Source organism: Bolinopsis microptera, chromosome 3, assembly GCF_026151205.1.
Source record: "Bolinopsis microptera isolate Bmic1 chromosome 3, MBARI_Bmic_1.0, whole genome shotgun sequence".
In the NCBI taxonomy this organism is placed as follows: Eukaryota; Metazoa; Ctenophora; class Tentaculata; order Lobata; family Bolinopsidae; genus Bolinopsis; species Bolinopsis microptera.
In genome coordinates, this window is record NC_087074.1 from 3,239,890 (window position 1) to 3,253,871 (window position 13,982).

Here is a 13,982-nt window from a genome sequence, read left to right on the forward strand (position 1 = left end):
GTGTTTCCATTAGGGGGTGGTTGTTATTCTTCTTTTTCATCTCCTGATACCTGAACTAACACAATATATGCATCCCTTTTTCGAATCAAACTTATTTAGCAAGAGCTGCTAGTAGGCTCTTATATAATGTATTTAAAATCGTATTATTTGAATCGTTCTTGAAACTGTGTTTAAAAATGATCTCTAGTGCCAACGTGCTCAGCTAGACCTTTAAAAAAATGTTCTACTGCGAAATGTTCGTCATTAATACCCATCTGCTAACAGAATTTAAACAGGATGCAGCCTTCGGCAATGATCCTGCCATAAACTTTAAAGTTTTTTACATGCATGGTTGATACTAAATGTTGCTGTTTTGACATTCAGGCGCACACCGCGTTACATTTTTAAAACTTTATGATTTTGGGCTCCTCATGAAGAAAATCATTCCTACGCCCCTGGTTGAAGCACTCAATTTTTGATTCAATACCTACAAACCATGATAACTTGAGGTTAGCCTGCTCAGTCATTTCAGCGTTGACTAGTTTGTCTAGAGGGGAGGCTCATAATTCTTTTGAAAAATTTAACGCTCAGTTTCAAAGTTTCAATGGTGATTGGGTATGAACCAGTTGGGTATGAACCAGTTTTTCGATGATATTATGAAGTATTAACGAAGGTGGGAGCGATTCATCATTCTCCACAGGTGGAAAGTCCTCCACGGAAAGACCAGCAATGATCTGAACGGCTTGGAAACCTTCAGTAATTTCATCAAAACGTAGAACCAGTTCAACAGCAAACCTCACCTTGTTTGACAATTCATTTGCAGTTCAGGGACCTAAATTGTGGAATGCAATTTCAAATCTCGAGCACTTCAAAGATAAGCTCACAAAGTTCATGTTGTCTCTCCCTGATAAACCGCCGTTCAGGGGATATACTCCTCCAAATACGAACTCTCTGCTGTGCTGTCGCAACAAGCGAGACTTTACTTCGCTATGAGGTGGTCAGAAGATGTGATGGCCCGTCAAGTCTTGACGAAACTCAACATAGGTCACATATAAGTAGGTCACCCCATTATACAGCTTTTGATTGTTCTAATTCTTTCCCTGAAACTGCTCCAGATTGCTATTCTTGTTATATTTGAGTGACCTTTATATTTGAGTGACTTTTATAATTTATATTATCTCAGTATAAAGTATATCAACACTGAACTACTCATTTTCTGTGCTTTATTTTGTAAAGAAATAATTCTCAATGCTTACATACTAAAGCAGATTGCGACTTATTAAGTTATGATCTTAATTATCCATCAAGCAAGATTACAAGAAATTCCTGCCCTATTACAAGAAATTCCTGCCTTAAGTGAAGTGAGATTATCTTGCTCGATTTGTGTGTTTGCATAGATAATAGCTTTTATTATCTTCGTTTTGAATTTGTTATGTTTTAATCGTTATGTTTTAATCGTTAAAATTCCAGATTCTGACCTGCAGGAGACCAGCCAATCGATTTAGACTGGGCCATATCTGCTTCCCAAGCAGCCAAACTCGGACGCTCACGTCTTTACTATGTATACTTGCTATTGAAATTATAATACTTTTCAGTTTACACTCAGTTAATCTTTCCCCTGCAATTTTGTGACGAAATTAAAGACAGTAGCCCATGGTAAGAGCATATTCAGGGATTGGTTTCTATAAAAATGGAAATAGAAGTGGCACCTCGAATATATCACGCTTAACCAGATTGGCGACATAAGTGATAAGTTCATAAGAGTCCTAATTTTTTGCTATATCAAATTATTAGGTAGATACTACTGATAAGCCATAAAGGCCAAGCAAAATTTGGGCCATAAGTTGAAATAGAAGTGGCACCCTAGGTATTTTAACCATTAAAGCATGTAAATCTTAAATTGTCACACCTTGCCCAATCTTTTGTAGGACTAATGTCATTACCTAATGTCATTACCGAAAGATTTCAGTATAGTTGTATCTCAACCGCAACGTATTGTTATCTATCCCAGGTCATGTTTCACTGTATTTTGACCTGTTGAGAGTTCTTCTTCCAACAAATTTCATTATTTTGCCGGTCTTTTTTTGTTGTTTAGCTGCTTGATTATGGTTTAATGTCGTTAAAAAGATAGTATATACAGGTGGCCAAAAGTCAGTACACGTACGTTAGGGCCTAGTTTTCAGTCACTGAGTGCCCCATTGAAATTATCCTTTTTGGCATGTCTTGCTATTATCGCTCATTCGAGGAATATCATTTTTTCAAATGAACATTTATTTTTGCAGATGTTAGACATTTTGAATGATTGGATCAAGTCAAAATGTAATAGATTGTGTTTGGCCCTTGTACAAATAATATGGTTACAATTTACAAATGATAACACAACCTATTTTTGGTAACATTTATAGTGTGTTAAATTAATTTTATTCTCATTTAGCGGGTAAAAATGCCACCAATGCCACCTGAAGAGAGACTTAGTGAGGCATTCGATGAAACGGAGGGAGTTTTTGCTAATGATGAGCCCATCGAACTTAAACCAAGCGTTGAGAAAGATCCTCTGCCCGAAGTAGATTACGATGAATCTTTTGAGAACCCACCCTTCCTATCCATCATGTCTGCTTATCTTTGTCTTTTCTTGTTGGTAATATTCGGCCATATTAGAGACTTGTTGAGAAAATGGGGATTCGATAAAACTATGGATGCGTCGGAATTTGGGAATGAGGTGAGGAAGTTGCTAATAAAACAAACATATTTGCAGTTATTCTAACACCTAACTGCAAAAATAAGAATGAATCATGATTTTTCAAGTATTAATACGATTTAATTTTACATAAAACATATAATATATTATCGTTTCAGGGATTTGTTCCACTTTTTAACGACTTTGAAGCATTTTACACTCGGAATGTATGGCAGAGAGTGCTTCACTACTGGTGTCATCCGCTAGCAGGGGTACCTGGCGCTCAAATAGAGGTTTGGGACAGAAAATTCGGATCCTTCAACGAAAATATCAGGTACTAATCAAGGATTCTAAGTGATCATGCATTTATTAATATTACGAACAAAGAAATGTCGGACTTTACAAATTGACAACACTATTCAATATAAACATAAAAAGAAATTTCTACTTTTATTAGATATCCTGGATAATAACTGTATTCATTAATGTCAACTTATCCAGACTTCAAGAGACCAAGAGACATTACCTGAATATAGGGAGTTACAACTACTTGGGATTTGCAGAAAACAAAGGGCGATGTGCAGATGAGACGGTACAAGAGATAAGGCACAGGCTCGGCACAGCTACCGCTAGTTCTCGATCTGAATTAGGTGAATACTTGTTTTGATAATTTCCGAGGGTTTGTTCAAAGTGGTATAATGATATTAAAATGATGAAACTTATCAAGAATTAGGCGTCAGCTTAAAATAAATAAGCACATTTAGTGCCAACAACTCTGACGTAATATAATTCATCATATTCAAAAACGCTCCACCTAAAGACCTAAAGACCATATTGTCATAGCGACAATAGCACAGTGTTTTAGTTCCCGTAAGGTACACTTATCGGGGAAATGTGAGGTGTAATTTCATGAACATTTTGCCATCCGTCTTCGAGGACCATATTTCTAGAACCTTGGATAGAAATTCAAGCCTTCCTCCGTTTCTAACAACAACTGGAACATGGTGGATCAAGTTTCATCTATTTCGTGACCTAATCAATCCCACTTGTACGCAGCATAGGAAAGCTAGAATTTTAATTAGTATTGATCAGTGATCACTATACAACTCCTACACTTTCTTTCACTTCCATAAACTCGGTTTGTCCTGGGATATTGATAAACAGTCAATTCTCCGCCATCATCTCTGTCACCATTCCGTCATTCAATTCAACATTCTCAACAATACGGTTCAACATTCTCCACAATACGGTTCAACATTCTCCACAATACGGTTCAACATTCTCCACAATACGGTTCAACATTTTCCACAATACGGTTCAACATTCTCCACAATACGGTTCAACATTCTCCACAATACGGTTGTGTAAGTAAAGCAGCTCTTAAATGAGTTAGAGCCTTGCAATTTTGTTCAATAATAAATCCGATCAGTGCCCATTTTGGTGAAAAATGAATGGGCCAAATGAACTGATAGAGTTTTGGCCTATAATTTGAAACACCACATGACTTGAGACGTTTCAACTTTTCAAGTTGTAAAGTTTAATCTGAGGCGAGTTATAAACAAAAGTCACTTCGACACCCTGTACATTCTCCAAATATGGCCTTATGACTTATTGAATGTTCAATAAGAGCTTCCCAAATGTCCGACTATGTCACTATGTACGATAATATTTACTTATTCGTTCATCATAATTTCATAGTTTCGCATGATCTTATTTTTGTTTTAGAGATTGCTCTATGGTTACCATTTACTTGCCTTTCCACAAGTAAATGTGCATACTTGTTACCATAGACTAGTAACAAGTATACACATTTACTTGCGGAAAGGCCCCGGTGCGCTGGAAATCTGTGTCTTGCTTGCTATAATTGTTACATGTTACATGGCTTGGTAGAGTCGCATCTTTTCTTACACTAGAAGATATTCTGAAATCAAATGTTCTCAGGGATGAAAAGGCTGAATTTGATAGTATTGGGACAATCTTTCCTTAGAATTAACTTTATTATGTCAAATTTCCATTGAAAGAAGGTAGGAAATTAAGTCCTTTACGTTCCAAAATTTGGATTACAGTAGTACATTTGGTCACAAAGAATTTGGTCATCACAATTTGAACAAGAAATGTTTTGCACATTTTGCAAATTTGATTTTTCTTATCACTCTGATGTTCACTTAACATTTTTAAAGATTTCTCTAGTTTTTAAAGATTTTTCCTTTGTATTGACTTTACTTAAAATTTTAAGCTAATATATTCCAACTTTAAAACTTGTCCATAACTCTATCATACAGAAACTTAAACCATGTTGAAGGTGTTATGTTACTAGTGGGAGACATTTTGAGTATATTGGGATGCATTAATAGATGCAGTGGAAGATAAGTATGATAGTCTCCATGTGACGTCATATTAACAATACTATTACTTGCCAAAACTTTAAAGTTCATATGAATGCTCATTGCTCTACCAAAATTTAAGTTGGCTAATAACAATTAGAATTACATTTTTATTACGCATAATATTATAATCAAAAATTGACAATAAATGGTAGACAGAACATTCCAGTTGACACGTGAGAGTATTAGTTGCTACTGGAGCTGACTGTCTAGTGTAGTAGTACTGATAACTAAACATCACCCCCACATCCTATTATTCATCGTGTGGCATATTAGTAAGCGGTACTGCTACCATTACATGCTGTGCTTGCACACGGGCTGAAAAGCTGTTAAATGATAACAGAATGTATGAAATGTTATAATGTGTCGCCGTAAAGTGTGAATACTTTCCCGGGGCTTTAGTGAAATAACAGTGATACTTCCTTATCTATAAATACCTATTATATTTAAAGAAAACATTCCAGATAATCACATACTTCGTACAGTATTCGTATGGTATCATTATACGAATATCATTATTGATAACGGAGGAGTAGGATTGTTCATAATCGAAAAATTCAAAATGCTTAAAAATGACTTAACAACATTTTGAGTCGCCCAGCAACGTCAGCAGCTATTTGCTTGTTAGCTAATTGACTAATGATTGTTTGTCTCTCCGTAACCAAGTGTAACCATCCACTACTGCTATAACCTTATAACTGCAACGTGTCAGTACTGAGTGGAATGTGTATTTATAAACAAAATGTGTATTTATAAACAATAAACAATACTTTAGTTTTACATTCCTCAACACAAATCCCTCTCACAAAATAGTACTATAGAAGTTGTTATGTCACTAAATTCTAGAACAATAGTCTGCAAATACTCAGTTCCGAAACTTTGTGAAAGTTAAGAATTGCGATGTTTTTCAGAATGTATCTACGGAATTGTTCGTGTCATTAGTCTTTGTAACCAGGGCCCCGGGGCCCGGGCCGTGTTTTGATAGAAACTTGATATGAAACAAGATATCGAGGTATTTATATCTCACTCACACCGTCAGTAGATAAAAATATAAAAATTAACGATGTTCCTTGATTAGATCTTGCTTAAATCTTAGGGACTAATTCTATAAACCTACCTATTGAACCTATTGAGAGGTTTAGAACGGCCATCACGCAATCTGCGGACCACCTCCTTGACTGCACCAGTCTATTATCGAGTTAGAGTTTTCTGCACTGTATCCAGGAGTAAGGGGCTTGTCTGGAAGGGTGTCTAGGAAGTTTTCAAGAGATGTCTTGAAGCTTGCCAAAGTCTTTTGAGTATTGACAATTTTGGGGAGAACATTCCAGAGTCTTCCAGCTCTCACTGCGAATGAGTGGTCGTAGGTGGAACTTGCAGCGGCTGATGCTTTTTTGAGAGAGAAGGGAGTATAACTTTAACTCCCAGTCTGGACTCTGGCATTCTCTCTGAACTGTACATCTATGTAAATTGGACATATACTTTTTTATCTCAACACTTATTTTACTTCGGACATTCCAACAGCCACATTGTTACACAAGTGTGTAACCAGCCAATTACAGGAAGCCGAAGAGAACTTTCCACAGGCGTCTTTGCAGGGATGTAAGTTTATACATAAGAAATAAGATTAAAGGGGTCAATAAATAAGGGTCGACATTGTTTTCTCCGTCGTATATTTTACCGATTGTTGGCTCGAAACCAAAAAAATCCTTGGACCATCTCCTCAAATTGTGATTTTGCGTGAATGAAAGTTTGCTTCGCTGACACTTAAAAGCCCAGAAAGATATCCTGAATCCTGATTCCTGATGACCCAAAAAGCGTGCCCTCACGACCAGGCAGGAACACTGCCCTAGACTCCACAGGAACCAACCACTTATCATTAATACACTAGACTCTCACAGTCCGGTAGTTGAACTTCTTGCTCCTTCCTGAATTAGCACCATTATCACCATGACGATGTCATGGCAATATGCCATCGACTAGAGGTTGAACTTCCTTTCTATTTGTTATCCTAACATTGGAAGAAGCTGATTGAATTACGCTCTGATTTTTGATAAAAATGGGAAAGATGTGAATTTTGATGGAATGTTCCATTTAGTAGGTGTTCCGATTTCTAGAACAATCCTGATCGTATTTATAGGAATTTCAAAGAATGGAATGCACTTATGATCGTATAGGATCTATACCCCAAAAATTGTGGGAGTTAATGATATTTCGGGTGGTTACCAAATTTTTGAAAAATTTACATCTTCATAACCCTTCATGAAATTAACTATAAACTGCAGCTGCATGTGCCTGTAATTGGTTGAAGGCTTACACACTAATGTACATTGTACTATTCTCAATATTGGGCTGCTGTCTACTAAATTGTATTACACGCCACACGGCCCTTGTAATGATATCAACAACATTTATAGTACATTCTTTAGATTGTCTACATTCCATAGTAACACAATTGTTTCACTTCCTTGTATGGCGCCGTATCAACGTTACTGCATGAACAGAATTAAATGTGAAGATTGTATGAAGAGAACTGAAATTATTAACATGCTTGCAACGTGTTTCAGGAGATGGAAGGAGGGCTGCATCTTGATTCTTGGAAGTTGTACATCTTGCTAATTCAAAATCAAATTTGCGATATTGCAGAAACTTTGATTCATACTGCAGGCTGGATAGTGGATATCACAGTGTAATCTTTGACATTGTTTATAGTATCTTATTATTCTATTGTTTATATAATGTGTACTTATCATTCATTCATTGTGTATGCATTTATCATATTTTCATTACATTTATATATTTTCATATCTATTGCTTATATATATAATATATAATAATTAATATTTTATATTACTAGTGTAACCCAGCATTTCACTGTCGCAGTAAAAACGGTGAAAAAGTATAAACCCGCTCAAAAATATAAACCCGCTCAGTCGAAAACCCCCCATCAGATTGCAACGAGAAGCTAGTGTCGTGATCGAATTAGACCTCGTCTATATTTCAGATCGAACTGCACTATAACAAAAAGCAGCAGGCCACCAATTGACCCACTTACCATATGCCTATTTTTTAAATTAATTTTCTTTGCTTTATCATCGTTTTGTCGACACTTTATCGAAAAAAAGCCAATCCCATAACTCTTTTCGTTGATTAAGTGGTATGTAGGGTTTGTAATTTACAAACGGACGAACAGACACACGCAGATTTCAGGATTATTACTTGCGATTATCAATACTCAATATTATACTTTTAACTGGTTCAGGGACACTGAGAGTTCACGAACAGCTAGAAAGTCTAGTAGCCGAGTTTGTTGGCAAAGAAGCTGCATTGGTATTCGGTATGGGTTTTGGAACTAATTCCCAGAATATAGCAACTCTTGTTGATGAGGTAGTTATAATATGGTTATGATGGTATTTACATACTTTACATATTTTTCATATTTTACATATTTTACATATTTTACATATTATATCTCAATGATTGTGATTTGTGATGGCGTAATGTGTTGAGGCTAATCGCTCGCTTTGTCCCATTGTAACATTATAAATAGATTACGTGGATGACTGCACCTCATTGTAACAATTTTAATCTATTACTTGACAACAACACAAATTACCGCTTAAATTAACACAGTTTTTTAGCATCACGTACATTATCCCAATTTGCAAGGCAAAGCGTGTCTTTAAATAGATTTGCAGCTTTTTTAAATAATACCACGGATATTTTACATGGCAGAGTATCTAAGCATTAGCAGCTAGTGATTAGAGACCTACGATCCAACAAATGGTTAGATCGTACAAGTGGTCTCGATGGACAATTCTAAAATTTGGCAAATTAAGTTGTCACTAAAGATTCATATTGCTTAATTTTAAATCTCTCATATTATCAGGGTTGTCTACTTATTAGTGACGAGCTGAATCACGCATCTCTGATTCTAGGGGCAAGGCTGTCAGGTGCTAAGATCAAAGTTTTCAGACACAACAGTAAGTCCGACGGCATTACAATATTCTATGATTTGTTAAACGTTGCGCGCGGTCGCCGAACTAAGTTAAATATAAGAAAAAAGGAAAGCTTAACCAATTAAAAAACGCGCGTCCACATGTTAAGCAAACTCCACAAGGTGGTCTGATATTTGAATGATTTCGTAAACTTGGACCAGTTCCAAATGTCCGATTTCAACAGCCTTTGACGGGGAATGCTACCGGTAATTCATAGCACTGATTACGTTCTGTTATCAGTAGTGATGAAATCAGCCACACTTATTGAATTTAAGGGGAAATCATGGACACGTACACGTTTTATACTTTAAAGCTTTTTGAAGATATGAAATAACCCAATTTAGTTTCGACAATATTCCATGAAATACAACTGATAATTCATATATTTTCATAATACTGATTACGTAATACATATTAACATATATTATCAGTAGTAATGCAGACATCAGGATTCAGGGTAAATTAAAGTTCATGTTTGATGTTGCTCTTCATGGTATTTTTTCAGACGAAGCAGTCATTTTCACCGCTCTGACGCAAATTTCATTTTTTATCGCGAAAACCTCCTTGACCAGTGACCAACAACGATAAAATCGTATCTCTACCAATCGTGACTAGACAATTTTCAGACATGTTGCAATTGGAGAAAATTCTAAAAACTTCGATCGTTATGGGGCAGCCTAGAACTAGGAGGCCCTGGAAAAAGATACTGATAGTGGTCGAAGGAATTTACTCTATGGAGGGCACATCTTGCAATCTCCCTGAAATTGTCAAACTTAAGAACAAATACAAGGTTAGTTTTGGTTGGATTTTATTGAAATATTCACTTGTTTTTAGGGGAATTTGCTAGATCGCCACGTTGATATGCTAAAAATAGCCTTCGCCCAAATTAGATCTACGAATATGGCCAAGGAAATTCGAATTGAATTATTTTTATCAGTTAGTGACAGTACGTCGTGGGGTACAAATACTTATCAAGACTGACATTCACAGGCGTTCCTCTACGTGGACGAAGCACATAGCATAGGAGCTATGGGTAACACTGGCAGGGGTATCTGCGAGCACTACGGTGTAAAACCCTCAGACATTGACATTCTTATGGGTACTTTCAGCAAAAGCTTTGGTGCTTCTGGTGGATACATCGCTGGTGACAGGGTGAGTTCTCAATCTCAAATAGTGTTACTTCCACTCAGCTTCTGTAATAAAACTGTAAACCAGTAACCAGCATTGTGACATATTTTCTGGCCACTAGTTTTTATAACATAAGTGGTCACTCCTGATTAAGAATTTGCTCAGGACCTTGTTGCGTATCTCAAGAAAGAATCCCACGCCCAAAACTACAGCAGTGCCATGTCACCCCCAGTAGCGAGACAAGTCCTGGCCTCCACTCAAGCTATCATGGGTATTGATGGGACTAACGAGGGACAGCGCAGGATCAGACAGCTCAAAATAAACACAAGGTCAGTTCATAGTCCTGACTTCACTCGCTTCTATTACTATCCAACCTTCCCCTTTAGATTTTAGAGCTGTTTTTATATTTGAAGTTACCATTCGCATTGTCAGTGTTTATTATTAAATTCCTCGCAGCTACATACGTCATACAAATATTCTCAGATTCTTCCGAACAGAACTACAAAAAAGGGGTTACATCTTGTTTGGGGAATTGGACTCCCCTGTCGTTCCTCTCCTTATCTGTTCTATCGCCAAACTATGGTATATTTATCAATAATTTTTTCCTACAATGCCCTGCCATAACACTATTTTTTCCAGAAATCAAATCTTTGACAGAAAAAAGCTTTGCTTTAGACGATGTAGCTTTGTATAACTTGTACAACTTGTACTTGTGTGTTATGATCATTAACCTATGATATTTGCCTGATATGATCATATTCCAATTTAGTTCGAGAAACCAAACACTGCTGCTGTCCATGTATTAGCTACAACCTCGCTCAGCTCGCGGGGAATAAAAAGAGAAAAGCTGTTTTTACTTAGAGAAGCTAATTGTAATTGTAATCAAGTTCTGTACTCAATGCGCGTTCGTTCGTATTGGTAATTGGTATAATTACTATTACTATAATTATACGGGCTTTCAGCACGATATTGCCCAATGCCCTTCTTTTTCCAACGAAAATTTCAGATGATCGCACTGACAACTTTGAAACTTTAGGTACTGGTAGTCTAGTAATTAAATAATTCTAACAATGATCTTCACAGTGCTTTTGCAAAGACCTCCCTGAATAACGGGCTAGCTCCAGTAGTGGTTGGGTTCCCGGCTACTCCAATGCTTGGTGCTAGAGCTCGCTTCTGTTTGTCAGCCTCCCACACTACCGAACAACTTCGATGGGTGAGTAAATAGGGGTCTTTCACATATTACGTACTAATCAGCCGAGGTAAGGGGGAGGGGGTTTCCAAATGATTACGCTATACTGGGAGTATGCAGTTGTATGATGTTTATTTTAATCTTAAATTGGATCTTAACTTTTAAAACTAAATAATAATGAACATATACGGGGACTTTTTTTAATAACATCATTTCAGATGATCGACCTCATCGAAAAATTTGAACCAGAACTTGGTCTTAAACTATCCAGGAGAGACAGAAGCTTATAGAAAACATATCGGAATACGGTCATGACAAAGGATCCATATTTCAGAAAACTTTCGCAGTATCTCGGAACTGATAATACTAATAGCTATAATGTTGGTTGTTGGTATTCAAACCATATAATTATAAACCAATCTTGAATCACAGCCACGAACATGAAGGAGTTTTTATCTTTTTACTTAAATGGCTGCAATTTATCCAGTAACCCTCACCCCATGTTTGTCTATCAATTGACAATAGTAACGTAGTTCAAGTGTAAATTGAACCAATAAACGTTATATCAAAGATGAATACCTTTGATAGCAGATCGTAAACATACCTGAGTATTATACAATGCTTTACTCAATTTTTAATCTTTCTAGGTTTAGTTTTACGGTCTAATTATTTAGCTTTTAACCTGATATACAAATTGTATTATTACTTAAGGGGGGGGGGGGGGGGTTCACCCTGATTTTTTGTGAAACTTGGTTTCGAGATAGCAGTTGACCAACAAACTAGGACCAGTGACCAAACTTTTGAGGGGGTCCCGGACCCCAACCGCCAAACGGTGCCCGCGGGGCAGCCACACACATTGGTCCAAATTAGGCCCAATTTAGCCAAATACCCTGAACATACCCAAAATCCAGATTTTAGGTGCAAAAATTTGGCGGCCAAATTCCAAAATTTGCAATGCAAAATTCAGAATTTGGCCGCCAAATTTTTTTAAAGGCCTAACTCAAAATTCCAATACAAAACTTAAGGTCGAAATGCGATTCTACGTTGATTCTGAAAATTTCATGTAAAAATATTGAAACCCTATTGAGTTCTATTGTTTTGAGCGAAGTCAGTTTTGCAAATATCGCGAACTGAGATATGGGCAATTTTGTTCATTTTTTGCGATTATTTGACCACAGAATCCACAGTTAGGTAGATACTGAGCTGATAATCATAGATAATGGTAGAATAGGCTTACCTTCCATATAAAGTTGGTTTCATTCAAAAATATTGATATTTGACCAATTTATGGGCCAAAATCGATCAAATTTGGTGCGTATGCCCAAATATGGTCATATGGTTTTTGCTCATAACTCAGTCATTTTTTGTCCAATCTTGATGAAAATTCATATACGAGTTCAGGGGACCACTAGCTACAAGTAGAGCACCTAAAATCTGGATTTTGGGCATGTTCAGGGTATTTGGCTAAATTGGGCCTAATTTGGACCAAATATGGGCGTGGCTGCCCCACGGGCACCGTTTGGCGGTTGGGGTCCGGGACCCCATCAAAAGTTTGGTCACTGGTCCTAGTTTGTTGGTCAACTGCTATCTCGAAACCAAGTTTCACAAAAAAATCAGGGTGAACCCCCCCCCCCCCCCCCCTTAAACAGGAGGATTGCGCTTTTACGTGTTATATCTTATAGAGCGCGATCGCAAATATGAAGCTATAAGTATATTAAGTGAAACTGTTATCTCTATGTACTTGTTAATGTTAGGATTGAAAGTTTTATAATTATAGTCATTAGTCACTCGGTGGAGTGGCACGAATTTTATCACTAGAGCAATCCTATTAGATTGCTGATGAAATATTTTTACTCGGAATTTGCTTTATGCATACTCAATACTTTAAGGTGCAGTTTATATCTCCGCCAAAAGCATCACATTTTAGCATTGCTTTTGCATTTTGGCGGAGATATAAACTACACCATACTTTAAAGCTAAAACCAATTTTGTAGTTTTTAGGTTAATACGGGCTTAATACTCTATTTTGTTTTTTTTTGATTTGTAAATTTGAGCTTCTGTAGTTATGGCATGGATGTGAAAGTGTGCAATATACCTATGTAATGATGATGTTAATAATAATCTTGATGAGTTTTAACTTTAAAAAAGCTTAAGTTTTACTGAAACTCATGGTAAAAGTCCCTTCAAGTAGGCGCTAGTCACTAGTGTAGAAGAATCCGAGCTCGTACGCTAAATCCGACAGCCATTCAAATTACCTTATCGGACCTTATTTGGACGGACATTACTTGAACGCTGGAGGCCCTAGCGTTCATCTTAATGTCCGTTCAAATAAAGTCCGTTCAATTAATGTCCGTCCAAGTTAAAGTCCGTTGAAATTTTTTCAAAAATTTTTCCATTTCGAACTTTTTGTCCAGAATATGACAACTTTGAGAACTTTGTTGTGCCGTAAGTTAACGACGAAAAGGTTCTCCTTGGTCTGCCGGAGGCACAGAAAACTCTACTACTACTACTACTAGTATATGATGTTTTCAAGGGTCACTTGACGGAAAAAGTCAACGAAATTATGGCACTCAACAACATAGTTCATGAACTAGTCCCCGCCAACATGACAAACTTGTTCCAGCCTCTAG

At 36.8% G+C, this 13,982-nt stretch overlaps 1 protein-coding gene across 1 annotated transcript; it reads left to right on the plus strand.

Moving 5' to 3' along the window:
- The first annotated feature begins 2,342 nt into the window (after positions 1 to 2,342).
- On the plus strand, positions 2,343 to 12,060 carry LOC134812592 (serine palmitoyltransferase 2-like). The gene is made up of 11 exons (XM_063820079.1): positions 2,343 to 2,698; positions 2,836 to 2,990; positions 3,158 to 3,306; positions 8,300 to 8,424; positions 8,927 to 9,020; positions 9,662 to 9,825; positions 10,026 to 10,187; positions 10,329 to 10,492; positions 10,647 to 10,745; positions 11,247 to 11,376; positions 11,571 to 12,060. Exons 1-11 carry the CDS (start codon positions 2,423 to 2,425, stop codon positions 11,640 to 11,642), a joined length of 1,590 nt encoding a protein of 529 aa, XP_063676149.1. The 5' UTR covers positions 2,343 to 2,422; the 3' UTR covers positions 11,643 to 12,060.
- Positions 12,061 to 13,982: the final 1,922 nt, after the last annotated feature.